General features: G+C 36.9%; 1 protein-coding gene across 3 annotated transcripts in view; it reads right to left on the reverse strand.

Moving 5' to 3' along the window:
- Nucleotides 1-20,120, reverse strand: part of NAV3 (neuron navigator 3) — a 558,397-nt gene that overhangs the window by 232,656 nt on the left and 305,621 nt on the right. For all 3 annotated transcript variants that reach the window (XM_058568737.1, XM_058568736.1, XM_058568735.1), the window contains exons 2-3: nt 3,174-3,291; nt 2,506-2,558 (exon numbers count right to left, since the gene is read on the reverse strand). In XM_058568737.1, the coding sequence (XP_058424720.1) occupies nt 2,506-2,558; nt 3,174-3,291 (171 nt within the window). The remainder of the gene's footprint in view (nt 1-2,505; nt 2,559-3,173; nt 3,292-20,120) is intronic.

The following is a 20,120-nucleotide window of genomic DNA, read 5'->3' on the forward strand; positions in this document are numbered from 1 at the left end:
ACTACCTAGCTGTTACAGGAATTCATCAATGTATTATAGATTCATACCAGAAGAGAACTTTTATTTTTAGAGGCTTAAAACAACCCAATAAAGGTTATCAAGTTTGAAATTTAAATAAAGACAATCTGTGACTAGAAATAGTAGCAGGCCTAGTTTTACCTTACCTTTTGTTATTAAACACAAACAGCAACCAATGGCCACAAAAGATCTGATATACAGAAAGATCAAAGTAGTTCTGTGAGTAAGGACAGCATGCACTGTTACTAACGCAGCCCCTTTTGGTTGTTATGCAATAAAGAAACAGGCCCCATCCTGTTTGGAACAGATACAGGAAATTCATAAGCCTAGTCATGCTATCATAATGCTCTCTCCTCTACTCTCTTGTCTCAGATAAAATCTGGAATTTTTATTCATTAATAACATAGTGCCAATGCCAATTCTTAAGAACAGAGACAAAAATAATTGAACCCCAAAAGTTACATTTATGTCTTATGTATACTTCTGACTCAACATATTGAGAGCATGCCAACTTCAGAATCAAAATTCAACCACATCAGAAAAAATTAGGATCCAAGTCATCCTTACTCAACATTCAATGTGATTCCGACTAATACTTTTTGGCTGGAAAAACTACCTTTTTCACAGCATTTGCATTTCTCAGGCTTTGATTTTTCTGTTTTTTTTTTTTTAATCAGAAACATCAGAAACAGAAATATCAACATAACATGCATACTAGATGTTACGTGACTATTTGGGGTTAATAAGGAGTAGGAAGTAATAAAAAATTAACAGAGTTTGATACTCCTGAGAATATTTTTACAGATTTGTAGAATCTTTGGTACAGATGTTTCAGATAAATATCTTAGGACTCCTTGTCTACTCATAGTTATGAGCTTTGGAGTTTTGGGATTATTTTTTCTGTCATGAAGTATTAGCTTGGCTGTTTATTACATTCTCCGTCATCAGAATCAACTTGGAATGACAGCAGAGAAGGTAAGAGTTTTAGTATCCAACACCTCCTTCTGGTTGAAACAATAAAAGCAAAACCAACAGTCCTGGGTTTAGGAAACATAACATGATATTCAAGGACTAGAGAGCTTTTTAATACAAAGCCCTAAAAATCTTTTAATGGGTGTTAATTCATGAATGTGCTCTTTATAAAGTCTGTAGCAATACCATTCGGCATTTCCACTTCCAGTTTAGGTAGTAAAGAATGTTCATAATTATATGTCATTATCATATCCTAATTAGGGTTCATGTCACAGATGAGAAAGCTGAGGCTCAGAGAGGTTACATGTCTTTTCCAACATCACACAGCTTTAATTGTAGCAGGATCTGAAGGTATTATAATTGCTTTCAGTAAAACTTCAGAAAACAACCATAATTAATTTCCATAGAGTCATGCTTGTGCTCAGAGTAATGAGATTAGGAAGTTTCCTTAAAACTGAAGTATTTTACAGAGAGTCTTTCTTTATAGTGATTTTTTTTCTCAACAGCTACACAGAGTTCATGACATTGAAATAGGTCCTGAGAGTGCTTATTAAACACACACACAGTGCTAGTTAATCACTCTTTAAAAATAAATTCCTTTTACTAGTTGGGATTTCAGTTTTCTGACATGAAGTAAAGCAGGTCAGCAGGTCAAAAAAGTTCATCATTTTTTTCATTCTTCCAGTCTCTGACCACGAAGAACTCATTAAGTTTATTTAAAACGTCTATTCTGTGCTGAAGCACTTTGGAGGAGCCTCATCTTGTGGATTTTGGCAGTCCTTCCTGATGATATCTGCTGATGCAACTCCAGTTAAGGTATATTCTATGTTCAGGTTGTTCTATAAAATTAAGTTGTGGCTATTTAATGAAAAAAGAGGTGAATTTTTATCTCAGGAGTTTATCAATCTATTATGTTATTATAAAACTTTTAGCTTTCCCAGTTGGGAAAGACAGGAGAGGGCTGGGGGAGAGGCAGACCTCCAGATAGATGGCTTTCTGGAAAAGGCTATGAATCATAGCTCACAGTCAGTCATTGCTCAGCAAACTCCCAGCAGCAGGCCTTTCAAGCTATTTCCAAAAGTGTTGAAGAGTCCATGTGTTTACATTGGACTTTGTTATGAACAAAGAAAATACTATTTTTATATTTTTAAAATGCACATGGCAAGTTCTCTACCTCAAACTAGTTGTTCAGACAAAAAGGCTCCACTTAAAATTGGAAACGGGATTTATTGCCACCAGACCAGTGTTAAACTAAATTACCAGACACCAGAACAAAAAAATGTCAAGGACCTAATAAAATACCTGGAGATATGTTATTTGAGAGTCATATATGTTCAACTGTGTTCATGCTATCACCTGTTCATAAACTGCACCCAAAGAAATACACAGGATGTGATCAAATGGTTTCTTAAACAGGCAGGAAGACATGCAAAATAAATTTCTAGTCCATTTACAAATGCAGTTAAATCTGGATGTGAAGATAAGCATTGTATTTAGAATAAATATGATTCTTACCATCTGAGATTGACTCCTAGGACATCCATTGATATCTTCAACTTTTTCATTTGCTAAAGCCAAGAAATAAAATAAAAGAGAGAAAAAAAGAACGACATGCTTAAGCAATGAAGTGAAACACAAAAAAAAAGGAGACTAAGAGAAAAAAACACCAAGCAAAATGCTGCTGCTACATCCACTCCGTCTCCCAGGCCGTGTACAAGAGGACACACTTGCTAGCAGCCGCCAATTCCATATGCAAGAATCAGGCAAAAAAAAAAAGTGAGTGAGAAGGAAGTTGCTGCTAATTCTTCAGCCTGTGCCAAATGACTGCTGACATGAAACCTTTCACAATTGTCCCTCTGGATCAGGATACAGTTTCAAGGAATCTCAGAGTGTATGAGTTGCTCCAGCTAACGAAATGCACACATGGGAGACATATGGTTTAATGAAGCGTTCATTTCTGACAATTCACTGTATGTAAAGATACAGTTCTAGCCATTTAAAAGTATGGCCAAACTGCCTTTTTCAAACATTCTCACATAAACATTTTTAATTAAATCACGGGAGAGCTACATTAATCTCAGAGACACATGGACCAAGTTCATATGCATTCAACTTAAATTGCATTTTACCAAGAGGGGTGGGGGCAGAGACACTCATAGTTTCTCTCAGAGGGCAGCTCTTACCAATGATCTGGATGATTTCGGCTAGCAGTACTCCATCTGCAATGTCTTGTTGCAAATCCTTGATCAGCCGCTTGTGGCCCGATTTTGCTAGGTAGTGGTTGGCCCAGTCAGTGTAAATCTGTTGAACAGAGGCAGGGAAGAAGTGAGATGGGATGAGGGAAAAGAGAGACAATAAAAATGCTTCAGGCAAATGTTGGATTCAAAGGGAAGCTATTCTGGATCACATTCCAGTGTAAGCAGTCACAGCTCAAAGGGAAATAGTTGTAAAATAATTTTTACACAGCTCTTTCTCCCGCTTATCTCTTGTTTCAAAGGGAGTGAGTCACACTCTCTCACAACCAGGCACTAGTCACTTGTGACACAGCAAAACTCCCCTCCCGATGATTACTGAGGACACTCCTGTTCGCAACTCAGTTTGGGTTCTCACTTGCTTTCCCCTGGTTCCATCATGTTGAAAATAATGCTGCCTGTCCTTGTAGAAGGAAACCACCTGGACTGATTTATACAGGAAGCTTACTATAAAAATTTGTGTTTCTCTGAGAAGACTTGGTTAATTTGTCATGTGAGATACTGTACATGACAATATTTTGGCATCATTTTATGAAATAACTGTAAATGCCTTAGATATTTTATTTGGACTGTCATCTCCTATTTAAGCTCCTTGAAATGTGTTTATACAAGAGAATAGGGGAAGCAAATGCAGTTATTACAGAGAAATTACAATATAGAATTGAGGAGTGGATTATAAGCCACAAGGTTGGCAATTTGACACAAAGTAGAGGTGACTCTTTAATAACAGATTATGATATATAAACAAAAGCTGAAACTGTTCAAAAATTTCACAAAAATAAAATGTTACTAATTTTTCAAATGTTAAGGGGCACCTACTAATGTAACGTAATCTAACTGTAAGGAAATAAATGTTAAGACTTTTCAATTTCATAGGTGGTTCATAGTAAGTTTATTACAAGGCAGACTATGATATGTAATGTAATAGAAGAACGCAAAACTTGAAATGAGAATAGAGGAGGGGAATGGACTAAGATACACATGCACAAAAAGGTGTTACAGAAGCACTGGAATTAGAACTGGGAATGTAATGGCACCTGAATATAAGAAGCGAGGGAAGAGCCTTCCGCACAGAAGGTACGAGATACAGAAAGGCAGAGAGGCAAAGGAATCAAGGACATGTGTTAAATCTGTAATTAAGGCAAGATGCCAGGAATTAGGACAAATTAGACTGGAAAGGTAAGTTGCATCTTATAGTCATGAGCACTGAATGCCAAGCAAATGGTAAAAAACATTCTTTTTTATTTCTAACAAAACCAATACACATATTTTTGCAAAAATAAAATAAATCAGAGGTGTAGAAACTAAGAAGTGAAATTCTCCCCACAACTTGCAACCCCCATTTACTTTTGAATAATTTGGTATGAATAGTTCTAGAGTTCTTTTCTGTGCCCACACACTTCACCACATGACACCACATTACACACATACACATACAATAGGATTTTTAACCAAATCTGGCTCAAATTTTACATCTCATTCTGAATTTTTCAACTTTTAATATAACAATATTTTTATAACCTTCTAAAACCATTTCATATATATTTATCTCACTATTTTTGATGTCATTCTGTATGTAATATCAATCTCCCTGTTGAAGGACTTTTAATTTATTTAAATATGTTTCTACTACCTCTAAAGTTGTAAGAGGCACCCTTATATATGTATCTTTGCACATTCATATGCTAGTATGCTTACAGGACCAAAACCTAAAAGTGGGACTGCTAAGTTTGTTAAAGGATCCTAGGTACAAACATTCCAAAATACAACATACAAGAAAAAGACAATGTTTATTTTAGAAAATACAAAGTGGCATCTTAATGCATAGGTAGTGGTGATTAAGTTTCCTAACATACACAAATAATTGGAAGCATCCAGTTGCATAAGAAAAATATGTATGACACCAAAATTACATCTCCTTTCTCCATGTCTATGATCTTCTTTATGTTCAAGATATTTAAGTGTGAGAAAAATCACTTGCATAACTGTATTATGAATTAGAAAACAAACACATGATTATCTGGTAATCATTTTCTTCAATTAAGATTTTATTCTACTTATATTATTGTGAAATTTTATTTTTATTAGGATTTATACTGTTTAGAATCTAAAACATTGAGCATGTCCCCCTCATCTATACATCAATCAAATGATAGCATTAATTGTTTGGGCTTCTGGTAGAAATTTTAGGTTGAGCCAGATTTGATTTGAGCTTAACCCCATAGGCAGCAAGTTAGGAGGAACAGCTGATTGACTTTAAAGGCTCCCACAAAGGTGATGAACGTGAGTTCTGGAGTCAGGTAGACCTGGCTTTGAGGCTCAGCAGACCACTTACCACCACTGGGACCTCGAACAAGTTACTTATCCTTTCTAAACCTCAGATTGCTCAACTGCAAAATAAGGATAATAATACTTACATTATAGGATTATGTCAGGACTAAATAAGATAACACTTGTGAAGTGCCTGTCACAGAGTTAGCCCTGAAGAAATGTCTGCTATTATTATCATCATTGTGGCAGCTAGTTTTATTTGCTGTGATAGCTTTCCAACAAATATTTGTTAAAGTTAACATTTCGCAGAGGTTAAAAAATTTGAGAGGATGGCAGTAGAAGACTGAAGAAATTGTACTCCTCACTTCTGACACTACTCACATCTCTGACTCTCCTGCCTTCTAATTCACTGGGCCCACAGATCTGTCCACCATTCAAACTTACAGGAATGTATCTAATTTTAAGGCCGCCATGTTCTTATTCAGGCCTGCAATGTCTCCGTGGTGACACCACCTCCTTCAAACTCCATATTGCATGGATTTTGTTTTATGAAGGCATTAAATTATAGAAAAAATACTTATTTAAATATACATAGAATGGCATGTATTAAAAATGAAGACAAGAATACTTTCATTCTCCAAATGCATGTCAACAGTGCCTTAGCCTCTATCCAAATCCCTCCTGGGAATTAGGTGAGGAAACAGATGGGAAGTCAGCTGGTTGGCTTCAAGACCTTGTTGGGAAAGCCTCTGATTTAGCTCATGAAACATTTTTTACTTGGTCCAGGATTTCTTCCAGAGGAATCCCAGACCTAAGTGCTTTGAGTTGTCCAGCATCTCTAACATGTGAAACTTTGTTTGGAGAATAGCTCTGACTTTAGTTGCAATCAGCGAAATCAATTCAGACTACATAAATGAATTTAAAATAAATCTCCATTAAAAAAATAAGTCCTAAACACTTTATTTTACTTCTTCTTTCTAATAAACATGTGTAAAAGATACTTGACATCCTTCAAGTAAATCAGTACCTTTCAAAAGGATGTTTTCAAAAGTAACTTATAAACATATTTTTTAAATATTATATATAAACTTGTACTTTTCTGTCTTTTAAAAAATAAAAAAAAAATTAAAAAAGTGGAAATATGAGGTGTGTCTTTAATGAGACAGTCTTTAAGCAAAGGACACATGGTATATAAATGTATTTAGAACTCACCAATAAACTTACTGTGATATTCTGATGAGAGAGGTTACAAACAACCTTGTCAATTGTCATTAGAAGCTGTTGTCCAAATAAATACAACGGAATGGTGAAATCCTGTCCGGATTTTGGATCTGAACTCAAAGTTGACCTTGATTCACTTCCACAAAAAATAATCACAGTATTGAACCTCTTAGACTCAGTCGAATGAGCTGCAAAATGTGTGGTAATGTATTTTGTACGACTATGGTATGAATTAAATACAGGTTTTTTAGTGAGGAAGTTGATATAATTGGGAACAATATCAAATTAAATCATAAATCAATGTTTGGTATTTTCTGTACCAGGGTCATTGAGTCTTTTAGTCATCAAGGTTCTGGCCATTAAATATGATTTACTCTAAACATTTGAAGCCAGTTTTCCTCAATTGTTTTAACTACAATATTATGAATATAAATGTCATCTCATGTAATAATTATATTTCAGTTAATTCAAAAGAATTAATGAAACTACATTTAACAAAGGGCTACCTAGAAATTCCAGCACAACTGTATGCATAATAATTCATTTAAAGTAATTAAAAATAATAGAAATCCAGGGTACCATGGCATATTTTATATGTCATATTTATCAGCATGAATTTTAGGGCCTATTAGACAATAACATGTATTCTTTGAGGAAAATTCTATATCATTTTGGAATTTCTACTCTGCCACTTAATATCCATGTGGACATTAATTGAACATTTATTTTCTCTCAGTGCCAGAATTTTTTCATCTGTAAAATGGCAATAACTAATGGATTATTATGAGGATAATAATAATGGATTATTATGAATTTATACTTTTGGAATACGGCTTTTCACATCATAAATGTATGTTAAATGTTAAATACTATTACTAGCTGTTTGTTTTTTTTGTGTGTGTGTGAGGAAGATCAGCCCTGAGCCAACAGCCGATGCCAATCCTCCTCTTTTTTGCTGAGGAAGACTGGCCCTGGGCTAACATCCATGCCCGTCCTCCTCCACTTTATATGGGACGCCGCCACAGCATGGCCTAACAAGCGGTGTGTCGCTGCGTGCCCCGGATCTAAACTGGTGAACCACGGACCACCGCAGTGGAGTGCACGCACTTAACCGCTTGCACCACCGGGCCGGCCCCCTAGCTCACTGTTTTAATATGAAATATATTTACATTAATTATAATGGGAAGTTTATTAATATTTTGAAACATTATCATTGTCAAAGCCTTAAATCTTAGCTATCCGCCCAATGTAGTGAACCTAATTAAGGAAAACTGTTGCAAGTTGTAATGATCTCTTAGCTTAGTCATTTGCTCTCATATTTTTTTATAGAGTTCATTTTTCATTATAAAATAATAGAGTAAGATAGAAGGCAATATATATGACACCATATTGCTTTTGTCCAGTGAATCTGTCACTGTAAAACAACATCACAAGATCCACTTTGATTCTCTATGGAAACTAAATTTTTGTTTATGATTTTTTTTTAACTATTGACAACATAACACAGTCTTTGTGTATTACAGCAAGCTGCCCCTGAATTTTTTAACCATTATTTATTTTAGTATTTGATGAATATATTATATTGTAAGTAATTTAACAGCTATATAAAAATGATTATGACATTTGTTAATGCATACATTACACTGAGCTATAGAAATGTTTCAATGAGATACAATACTTTATTTTTAATGAGTGCTAAATGATCAAAGAAATGTAGAGAAGTAATGAGAGAAAGACAGACTCTTTATTCAAGATAAGAGTCTATTTTAATAGAAAGACACTAACCCATAACCTGGTTAGAAAATATTATAAATATAGTCAGATGATTTTTAAATATTAGGCAAACCGGTTTTAACCCTGCACTTATTTATACACATTAGTTTTTCCCCAACATTCAAGCAGTAGCAATACATTCCCATAAATATCGCTCTCTGGTATGTTCAAATTATTGGCTTGGAGAAGTCAAATATGCTCTTCTAACCCATAGCAGACAGAAAGTGTGTTGAAACCAAGGATTTCATTGGCAATACCTGGGTTTCTACATTTTAGAAAGTAACAAAGGATTAAGCACATACAAGTTAAACCATAAATGGTAGATTAGGGAAGGGTTACCAATGACAAACGTATTTTTCCCACAAAAAGAAGAACTAGTACTGGGAAGAGAATTGGAAGGAAGGGCAGGTCCTGAGAACTGACCTGATAGGCCCCCTCTCTGGGCTGAGTTATAGTAGTATTTGGACCTGAGAAGGGACTCACAAAGCATAACATCTACCACACCAATATATGAGAGCATCCATTTTTTTCCAATTCCCTGAGAACCATATAGAATTGTTTAAGAGAAAGCCAGTAATCCTAGAGAGCACTTGAAATCAGGACAGAAAGGATACACAGACCTGACACAGAAAAAAGTATAAAAAGCAAAAAAGATATGAGGACAGGTTATGAAAACTCCAGTCTGACAGGCATCATAAACTTCAGCGCTCACCAGAAAGCAGCATTGGCAGGCACCAATGGCCATGAACAAGATGTGTCATGATAATAAGTAACCATGCTCATAACCCTCCCCAGCCTATCATTTCAGGGAGACAAGATGCACAAGGGAAGGGGAAGAATCTGGAATTGAGTGGGCCTTTTCCTCAAAGACCAAGCTATAAACCAGAAGTGACCGAATACTTTGAATTTAGAGAAACAAATTTTCTCCTACTGTACAGAAATAGAGGCTTGAGAGGTAAACATATACATATTCTTTTTAGTTGTAATTTTGTACACATAGGTTTTATAACCCAAAAATCCATGAATGGTAGGCAATGTTGGATAAAGAAGGTTGGAAAAATACAGTGTGGAATTAAGACATGAAACATGCTCTTTTTAGTCAGTTTGACATTCGATCACAAACTGGATCCTCAGTTACTGTCACAGAACTGACATGATCAAGAGATCCATGGAATCCAATCTCATGACTCTTGCAGACCTACAAATTTCAATACTGAGGGCCCTGTGGTACTTCAGTTATGCACTACATAACGATGTTTTAGTCAACAGTGGACCGCATATATGATGGTGGTCGCATAAGATTAGTACCATCTGTCCTAGGTGTGTAGTAGGCTATACTATCTAGGTTTGTGTAAGTACTGTAGGGAAGAAATTTTCCTCTACTCTTCTATGTTCTTCTGGTGGATCTAAGAATTAAACTGACATGAGACAGATTAACAGAAGAAAAACAAATGCAAGTTTAACAACATGAATACATGGGAGAAACCGAGGAAAATAAAGTAACTGGCCAAAATGGCTAAAGCCGTCACCTCAAATACCATCCTTAGCTAAAGACGGAAAAAGATGTTGTGGGTGGGAGAGTCAGAGACTTCAAAGAGAAGGAAGGCAATTCATAGGGAGGTGAAAAGGAGCAAATGTTTGGAAAACAAGTGTTTGGGCACACAGAAATAAAAGAACACAGGCGGAGCCCAACAAATAGGCTTTTCTAGGTTCTTCCTGGTCTACCACCTAGCTCATGTTATGCTAAGGTGAGAGCTCGCTTCCTGAGACAGGTTTTTTTTCTTTTTTTTTTTTGTGAGGACGATCAGCCCTGAGCTAACATCCATGCCAATCCTCCTCTTTTTGCTAAGGAAGACTGGCTCTGAGCTAACATCTATCCGGCTCTGAGCTAACATCTATTGCCAATCCTCCTCCTTTTTCTCCCCAAAGCCCCAGTAGATAGTTGTATGTCATAGTTGTACATCCTTCTAGTTGCTGTATGTGGGACGCGGCCTCAGCATGGCGGGAGAAGCGGTGCGTCGGTGCCCGCCCGGGATTGAACCCTGGCTGCCAGTAGCGGAGCGCGGGCACTCAACCTCTAAGCCACGGGGTGGGGCCCAGGTTTTCTTATCTGAATACTTTTAGGCAATTAAGGAGGAGGTGACACGAAAAATTTTGAGTCTTTTGTTTCTTAAAAATAATCAGCCTAAAATAACCTTCACGTTAAAGAGATACATTTTAGAGTGGCAAATTCTGTTCCCCTTCAGGACACTCTATAACGTTCTCACGACAAAATCTCCTAAGGACACATTTCTCAGAACGTATCCCCGTCGTTAAGCGACATGACTATATTATGAATTGAACCCATCAAAAGCTTTTGGTAATATCGATATCATCACAATATATGTAATAGCTTCACCAACTCAACTAGTTTATTTCTCAGTTTTTACATCAAGGAAAATACTGTTTATGAAGTTTTCTAAAAATTTCAAGTTTGAAGCTTGATTTAAAAGTGAATATTAAGGAGTCAACAACCCCAGAAAATCAGTAGAAAGTCTATGAAGGCAGGTAAATTCTAAAGTAAACATAAGAGGAACTCCAATAATTTCCTTTTTCTTTTTTTCTCCCATCCAGTCTCTGACTCAGTTCTGTTCATTCTGTCTCCTTAATACCTCTTGACCCTTCCGCTCCATTACTGCTATAATTACCCTGGTTCAGCTTTTCATCATCTCTCACCCAAATTGCTTTAACAGTCTTAGAAACAGTCTCTGTAGGCAGGCTAAGCATAAAACTATTTTATACACTATAGCTTGTGATTGCTTTAAAATGCAAACCTGATCAAGTAATTTACCTTCCTACCTAAAAATCACATAAAAGCTCCCACTTAACTTCAGAAAAAAGTTTCCTTATGAAGTGAATTTATTCCAGTTTTTAAAAGCGAACTGATTTAAAGGAAAACGGCAAAAAAAAAAGAAGAAAAGAAAGCCACAACTTTAAGTATTCTACAAGAATGACTGAAGATTGAGGAATGCTACCCAAAAGGATGAGCATTGACAAGAAGAAAGAAATGGAAAGCATATTCCATGCATAAGATAGAGGGATAATGAAATCTACAAAGGGACAGAGGTATGAAATAGCATGCTGAATTCACTGAATATTGAATAATTCCAGTTGGCCAGAGCATGAGGAAGAGGCACAAGGAAAAACTAGAGGGAAGAGGATAGGAATCAGGTAGGGGTCATATGTAAATTTAAGAGGGCTGTATCAATATTTTTAGGTGAAAGTTTGCTTGTTTTCATGGAGGAGACATAAAAATGACAGCTATCGCATTTCTAAACTCCAGCTCCAGTGCAGCTATGAAGGATAGTTTAGAATAGAAAGAAACTAAATGAAGAGAGACTACTTAAGAGGCTAAGACTTAAGACATAAGATTTCCACCTCCTGGATGGTGAAATAAATACTTTTCTGCCCTGTATTTTCTAGAAAATCTCCCTCAAAACAGCAAGAACAAAAAACCAAAACTCAAACTCTATCTCCCATGACCACTATATACGAACATGGAAAGTAGATGAAAGAATGATAAATGATTTAGCAAAGAGGAGTAAAGGAAGATCAAGCCCACAGGAGCCTGCAGAGGGAGATATCAGAGCAATGTGAACAGATTTTCCCACAGAACCCCGGAGCGTCTCAGGAAGTGTTGGGCATCAGACCAAATGGAAGGTGCAGTGAGCCAGAGTCAAGAGCTATATTACTACTTGCCTCCCCCGCATCCCATCAACAGCCAGGAAATACAGACCAGAGAAAATCCAGATTTAGAGTTACCAATCAGACAGGAAAGTAGAGGCAGGGGAATAAGAGTGAGGGATTAAGTGAAATTATGCATCCTGATGTTGAAACCCCTGCAACTGTCTTCCCCTTCTAGGCTCTTTCTCCTTCAAAAATGCAGCATTATATATCCCCTGATCTTCACTCCAGCCAGAATTGGAAAATCCTTCTGACAAAAGTGATCATCCCGAAAACCAACACCCATTGACATTCAAGGTACCCAGCGAATCAACCAGCTGGCAAGTGAATGGCCTATAACGAATCCCAACAGACACTAAGAATTGTGTGCGTGTGCGCAGATAGCTTTTTAGTGTCTCACGCTTGATACATACAGAGGTGAAGGTTACCATACATCTGATGAAATCCTCTAAAACAAAATATAGATGTCAGATGGACATATAAAAAAGAAGTCAGATTAAAGTAGAGTCAATGTCAGGAGCAGAAGAAAACGTCAAGGAACTTATAATATCGATGTTTCCCCCTTAGTAGACGCTCGAAAGAGCCCCACTTACAGCCTATAGGGCTGTCTATACACAATCCGTAGACGTGGTACTCCCAGAGTTGTGCAGTGTGGTGGCTTTCATAGGTGAGTGCAAGAGAACTCTAAAAATGTCTTTACTTATAGGTTTTAAGAAAATATATTTATTTTTTTAAAAGGTTTGATTTTAGTTTCAAAGAAGAAAACTCCTTAATGACAATCAATATGGTAACATTCAGGTCCACGTCACATATATTACTAATAATATATTTCATGTGAAGGGATTACCAGTCTTAGGTAAACATAAATAAACTTCATATACACGTAAAAATATCACTTTCCATTATTACCACATTTAACTTTTCAAGTTCTTTGAGACTTATTTCCTACACCTAGGCTGGCTACTGTACTGATTTTGACCATAAGCCAGATGGAACAATCAACATCAACATTCTCAACTCTCCTGCATGCAACCCTACCCATCCCAGTGACACTTCCTTGGTATGTAGCTGTCAAACACACCCCTTAACTCAAGTTTCAGGTTTTATTGGAAATTATACTGATATTTTCATTTACCACTGCAGTTATCTGTTTAAATTTATAGCCACAAATTATTATCTTGGAATGTAAAAACATCTATCTGTTTTCATAGGTGATAGGAAATTTTTAGCTGAACAGAAATAGACCTAAATGTAAGCTGACAGGAAAGGAAGGGATAGGGTTTATGGTGCTAACTATAATGTGTTCTGATTTTGTCACCTGCAATTTCCTCCCAGAGAAAATAACTGAGGCCATAATACAAACTGTGGCCTGCATAATCAAATCAAATCAGCCAACAGCGACTGAGTGGTGCTGTGCTGGGTACTCTGGGCAGCACTAAGGATGATAAGGCACAGAGTTTGTCCTTGAGGAGGGAAGGAGGGAGTGGGTAGGGAACAGGGGAGCCACTTCAGAGAACCTACCAGGTGTTCTCTGCAATGATGACTGCCTACTCTTTCCCCATCTTGCCTATCTGGTGGCATTCTAGCCCCCTAATTCTTTGTGCAAATCATTACTCCCACACTCTTGTGAAGACTCCTCAGCATTCATTTGAGGCCACATGTGTCACTCTCTAAGCCTTCCAGCCACTCAAAGTGTACTGCATCTTTTGGTTCCTGAGGAATATTTTCTCCTCTAACCTTAAGTGTTACAATCATGCTGGGCAATTTCATCACCAGTGTGGACAGTCCATCAAACACTCTGCCAGAAATTAAATATATCATGAAGAACCATCTACCCCGTCTTAAACACACAGTACCTATTAATGATCTTTTCTTCTACAGAGAACATGACATTTTGTAAGTTTTTGAAAAAGCTGTTGGATATTATAATTAAACAGCACAATTCTGGTACTAATTTAAATTTTATTTCACTTAACTTCAATTGCATTTCCACTGCTCCCAGCAGCATGACAAAAAACGGCTATATAGCATTCTTTCTCCAAGATGTAGCGTCTGCTAATAACAGTACTAAGAGTAAGGCACTGTTTTAAACACGTTAAATGATTTAACTCATTCAATCCTCAAAGTTCTCTAAGAGGAAAGTCCTATTATTCCATTGTAGAGATGAAGATCTTGAAACAGAGCAGTGAGGTATCTCCCGAGGTCGCAACATTAAGCGCTACCTAGAACCCAGATTTGCTGGCTCCAAATCTGTGCTCTTAGTCCACACAATAGGAAATATTTCCTCTACGAGCCTTCCCTAAGTCCTGCCTCCTCCAGTGTTTCCATCGCACCTGACATCCATCTCAGAGTCTGGGGAAAAATCTCCTTTATTTGGCTGCTACAACATCTGGCATTTATAGAGCGGTCTATGGGGAATCCATACTAACACCTTGCAAAATTGTAATAATCCAAGTGACAACATGAGCTAAAATCTGCATATTAAACTGCACCAAAGAGTAATTTAGAAAAACAGCTAAGAGAACTTTTAGGTCTCACACTTTTCTGGGGGAACAAAAGGCATGGTACTTAAGATTCTTTAAGCTTCTTTTTAACTCAATCTGATAATTGATGTAAATAGATAGTGTAAATAAATTCAAGGTAAATATTAGCAACCATCCTTCAAAGACCAAATAATGTAGCAAAATATATGTGTAAGAAAATAAGGGTAATGAAACACAAAGTTAAGAGAAAATAAACCTTTATAAGTCTTAGCAGTTTAGAGTTTCTAGGCTTCTGACCTGGGTATTTCCATTCCCATACCAAAATTAGCAGTCAGGAATTGACTGATAGAAACATTTATTGCAGACCAGTGGTTCTCAAAATATGGTCTCTGGACCAACACCATCAGTCATCTAGAAACTTGTTCTAAATGCAAATTATCACTCCTCACCCCAGATCTACTGACTCAGAATCTCTGGAGGTGGGGCAGGTCATTTGAGTTTTAACAAGCCCTCCAGCTGATTCTGATGTACTAATGTTTGAGAACCACTGGCATAGATGAATGCTGCTCACAAATACAAGTGGTTTTATTTCTAGCACTTTAAACTGTACTTCAATGTAAAAAGAATGCTATTTCAATGGAAAGGAAAGGTAACAAAAGACTCATAGCTTACCTAGTATTTTCCCTTACCGCCTAAACTCTTGCTACTAAGAAAAACACAATGAACCCACAAATACTCTAAATGATTGTAAATGCTCTCTACAAATCATTCATTCCTGTATTTTAAATCCTTTAAATTATCAATGATAAAGGTAGGCATCTATTTCAAAGTTTTTTCAAAGTAGAAAATCATTTATTTATTTAGATGGAGGTGAACAAGAGGTGGCTTACATGTACTGAGACTAAAACACAGGATTTGAAAGCTGAGAGAGAACACGCTCCCTGCTGTGCTAAAAAGCCACAGTGGAAGTAATGGAAATAAAAATGCAACACCCCGGGGTGCTAATCCATCCATCTAGCCCCTGATCGGCAGCAGGAGTGAAATTTCTGGGGAAAAAAAGAGACTTTTTAAAATATTTGTTTTCTTGCCATCTTTCCTTTTTGTTACATGAACTCTATGCAAACACAACACTATTTGGAAGATTTTGCTGATCTCCACTGCAGCACATTCCATTTTCAAAAATACTTTGAATTTTTGAAACTCTCATAAATTACAATAAAGCACGCACACATATATGTACATGCATGACACACGGTGAGATCTGCCGTCTAGTTTGCTATTTGCTAAAGACATTTTGATGGATCCAATTTATATTCCAATCAGACAATTATTCATCAGCTTCCTGCAGGTGGTTTCTCTCCAGTGCCATGCTGGAGCTCCCAATCTCCACAGGTAGGGGCTAGAGCCACATGACTCCACGACCATCAGCCAGTCTTGGCTGCTACCAAGCAGCTTTGTCAGACTGCAGAGGAAAACGGCTCACAGAATGAGACAACCACATTAGTGGTCCCCTGACTGCTAACAGAGCATCAAGACTTTGGAAGTCATCACATCCAGTCATCTTAAAAATCTCCAAATTTCACCCTGAAATCCTTTCATTTTAAATGAAAGTACATTTCATTTAAATGTACATTTATGTACAATGTAAAATGTACATTGGAGTACATTTTAAATGTACTCCAATTGCTAGATTGCTAAGGATCCATTTGAATTCCTTACAAATTATTGCACTACATTAAATAAAATGGAAAATAAAAATAAAAATGGAAAAAAAAACCAAAAAGGCAGACTCTCACCATATGATTTCATTGTGAATTTATATACGAATACAGGGGAGCAAATAAAAATCAAAGATTCTAAATTGGCTAATATTTCAAGTTCAAGCTTCTAAACCAAATTTTACAGTCCGTTTCCTTATAAACCTATTTCTATGATTGAAGTTCTTCCTTAAGTGATTTGGGAAACACGGTCTAAAACCTTCACCCAACATGGAAGACTCAGAAAGTAAAACTTCCTTCTGGGCAGGGAGGCTGATCCAAGTTGATACTGTTGTTCTCCAATCCCCAATCCCTCTAAGAAAAAAAATAATAAAGTTAAATTTTTGAAGGGTTTTCAGAAGTGGAGACTGAAGTCAGAAATTCTGGGCTCCTTTCCCAGTCCCACCACTTACTACTGGATCTTGAGTTTCCCCCTCCTAATGCAGGGATCATATCCATATCTACCCTGCTTATCTCACAGGATTATTGTGAGGATTAACTGTAATAGAAAACATTTGCAAAAGCAAAATACGTTACACAAAATAAGGCATCATTAATATAATCAATGGAACATGCTACCCACCAGTTACATTTTAAAACATATTCTCCCAAAACAAACATACCATAATTTCAAATAACTATTGCATATGCATATGATATCAACTACTTTTTGTTTTTTAATTGCATTAATGAGACACAGAAACTAATTTATTTCCATAAAATATCCTTATCTTGAATTTCTTCTGCCCATATCTGATGTATTACCTACTTTATTCCAAGGCAGGTTATACGTCAGCTATGTATTTTGACAATGGATGATTGTACAACTACTCCTTTTTTCTTTTTTTTTTCTGAGGAAGATTCACCCTGAGCTAACATCTGTACCAATCTTCCTCTATTTTGTAGGTGTGTCACTGCCACAGCATGGTTGCCGACAAGTGGTATAGGTCCATGCCTGGGAACCGAAATCAGGCAGCCAAAGCAGAGAGCGCCGAAATTAACCACTAGGCCACGGGGCTGGCCCCCCAACTACTCCTTGCTTTTTATGAAGATTTGTCCCAACCAGGGATGCACTTCCATCTGCTTCATGACTGGAAGTCTCTCCCCTCACCTTTATCAGAGAACCTATTACATTTTAGCCACTATTCGCCAAAATCGGTGCTCCACATTCCATAGCATAGAATATCCTCTAGCAAGCAGCTTCTCACACAGGGACTTCATTTCCAGCTCCCCTTTTCTTGCATTTAGATGGGGAAATATGGACTAGTTCTCACCAATGGAATGTGAGCTGAAGACATCTCTTCCAAGCCTGGCCCATAAAAATATCCCATACACTATTCTCCATCCGTTTTTGCCCTCAGGGCAGCTGGCAGTACATATGTAGGTGGAACATGGAAGCCACATAATGAAAATGGCATAGCTTTCATCAATATGAATTCTTGAGTGACTGTCCAAAACAGAGCATCCCAATTCCACATTCAACAGCCAGGAAACACCTTGGACTATGTGAGTGAGAAATAAACAGCTACTGCGCCGAGCCACTGTAAAACCATGGCTGGTGTTAATTTAAATTACAGAGACAATCTCCTTGCAGCCAAAGACTCTTCAAAGAACAATTCCCCTACATCCAAGAATTCAATTATGACTCCAACAGAGAGCTAACAACCATTCCCAGTATTCCTATTTCTCTTCCAGAGACCATTGCCCTGTATCCACAATCCTTACTGAAGACTTTCTCTTCCTGATTATCCTGATAATTCCTGACTATCTTTTCATTAATTCATCTAATATGCATCTTTTGAGCACTGATTATGGGCTCTTTATCCCTGGGAACTCCTCTCTCCTCCTTCTGAAGCTCTGACCTGGACCTCCAGTAGTTCCCTTCAATTTGTTACCGCTGGTCCTAGGCTGGAGGTAGAGACACAGGTTGGTCAAATTTCCACAGCTGGGATCCTTGGAACTTGCTGTACAGTTTTTGATTTTTTTTTCAATAAACAATGATGAAAACAGGACTCAATATTAAATATATCTAATATCCTAATTTTGCTTTACAATTTACAAATTGATCATCTCTTTTGCTCCTCACAGTAGTCTTTTTAGTTGAATAGAGTAGGTGTTATAATCATAGTCCTACATTATAGACCTACAGAAGAGGGAATGTGGGTTAAGGCGCACTGTTCAAGAAAACTAACTATCATTTATGAAATTGTTTCCATGGCAATTGTGGTTCCAAATTTCAATAAAATATATTTTTAAAAATTTGGAATATGATCAATTTCTAAATCCATCAAGTGCCTCTCTTCTATTTTAGTTGTGATATTTGTGTATGTGTGAAATTAAATTCTATGGCTTATAAAGTATATAAAAACATAAGCAATGGTTTTTAAAATTTAGAATTCTTCACTATCATAACCTAGTTGGTAGAATTCTAGAGTGATAGAAAATGTATTTTTTTATTTCTCAAATTGGCTTTAGGCTTGCCATACACTCCTGTGACATTCCTTTATTCTCTTTCTTTTTTGTTGTAAGGAAGATTCACTCTGAGCTAACATCTGTTGCCAATCTTCCTATTTTTTTTTTTTTTTTGCTTGAGGAAGAGTGTCCTTAAGCTAACATCTGTGCCAATTCTTCCTCTATTTTGTATGTGGGATGCTGCCACAGCATGGTTGATGAGTGGTGTATAGGTCTGTGCCCAGGATCCAAACCTGCCAACCCCAGGCTACTGAAGCAGAGTGCACGAACTTAATTACTACGCCACCAGGCCGGCCCCTCTTCCTTTATTTTGTATGTAGGTCGCCACCACAGCATGGCTTGACGAGTGGTGTAGGTCCATGCCTGGGATCTGAACCTGTGAATCCGAGCCACTGAAGTGGAGCATGCCGGACTTAACCACTACACCATGGGGCTGGCCCCCCTTTATTCTCTTTTTTAATGTGCATTTATGCACCAAGAAAATGTCATTTATAATACTAATTATACTATTTAAAAATAAGAACTAAATACACTAAAAAATAAGAACTAAAATAAATGCCCAATAATAGGTAAATTATTATTAAATATGGTTTATTCACCCTATGAATACTAAGTAGCCATGAAAAATAGAAATTATGATACCTGTATAGCAAAAGGAAAACGTATGATGCAAAAAAAAAATAGAATATAAAACAATCTTGAGATGTACACATAAAAAATACTAGAAGGGCCACAGTATTTGTAATGAGGGTGATTAGGTTTACAGATTTTTTTTTCTCCATATTTAAAAAAATTCTGTAATACTATGTCTCTTATATAATCAAAATTGATTTCAAAGCATTACCTCACAGGTATTCTAAGAAAATTAGTGAGAACACTTTAAGAGCATTTTTAGGAAATGTCTTCTAGGAACAAAAACATGCAGTGAGACTTTGAATTCAAACCAGTAATATGAGCACTCCTTTTTATTTATCATTGCCACAGACAGAGCCACAGAAGAAGAGTTCTGGACCACACCCAGGTTGAGGGACACACCAAGGAGACAAGAGTAAAGCCAGAGCCCACATGTGTTCTGAAAGGGCCAGGCTCTGGAGGGCCCATCAGGTCCAGCAAGTTCAGACCAACACTGTTTTAGGATAACAACAGAGTGTGGGCTCACAGGAACTGCAAAATCAGAA

The sequence above is a fragment of the Diceros bicornis genome, chromosome 25 (genome assembly GCF_020826845.1).
Source record: "Diceros bicornis minor isolate mBicDic1 chromosome 25, mDicBic1.mat.cur, whole genome shotgun sequence".
NCBI lineage: Eukaryota > Metazoa > Chordata > Mammalia > Perissodactyla > Rhinocerotidae > Diceros > Diceros bicornis.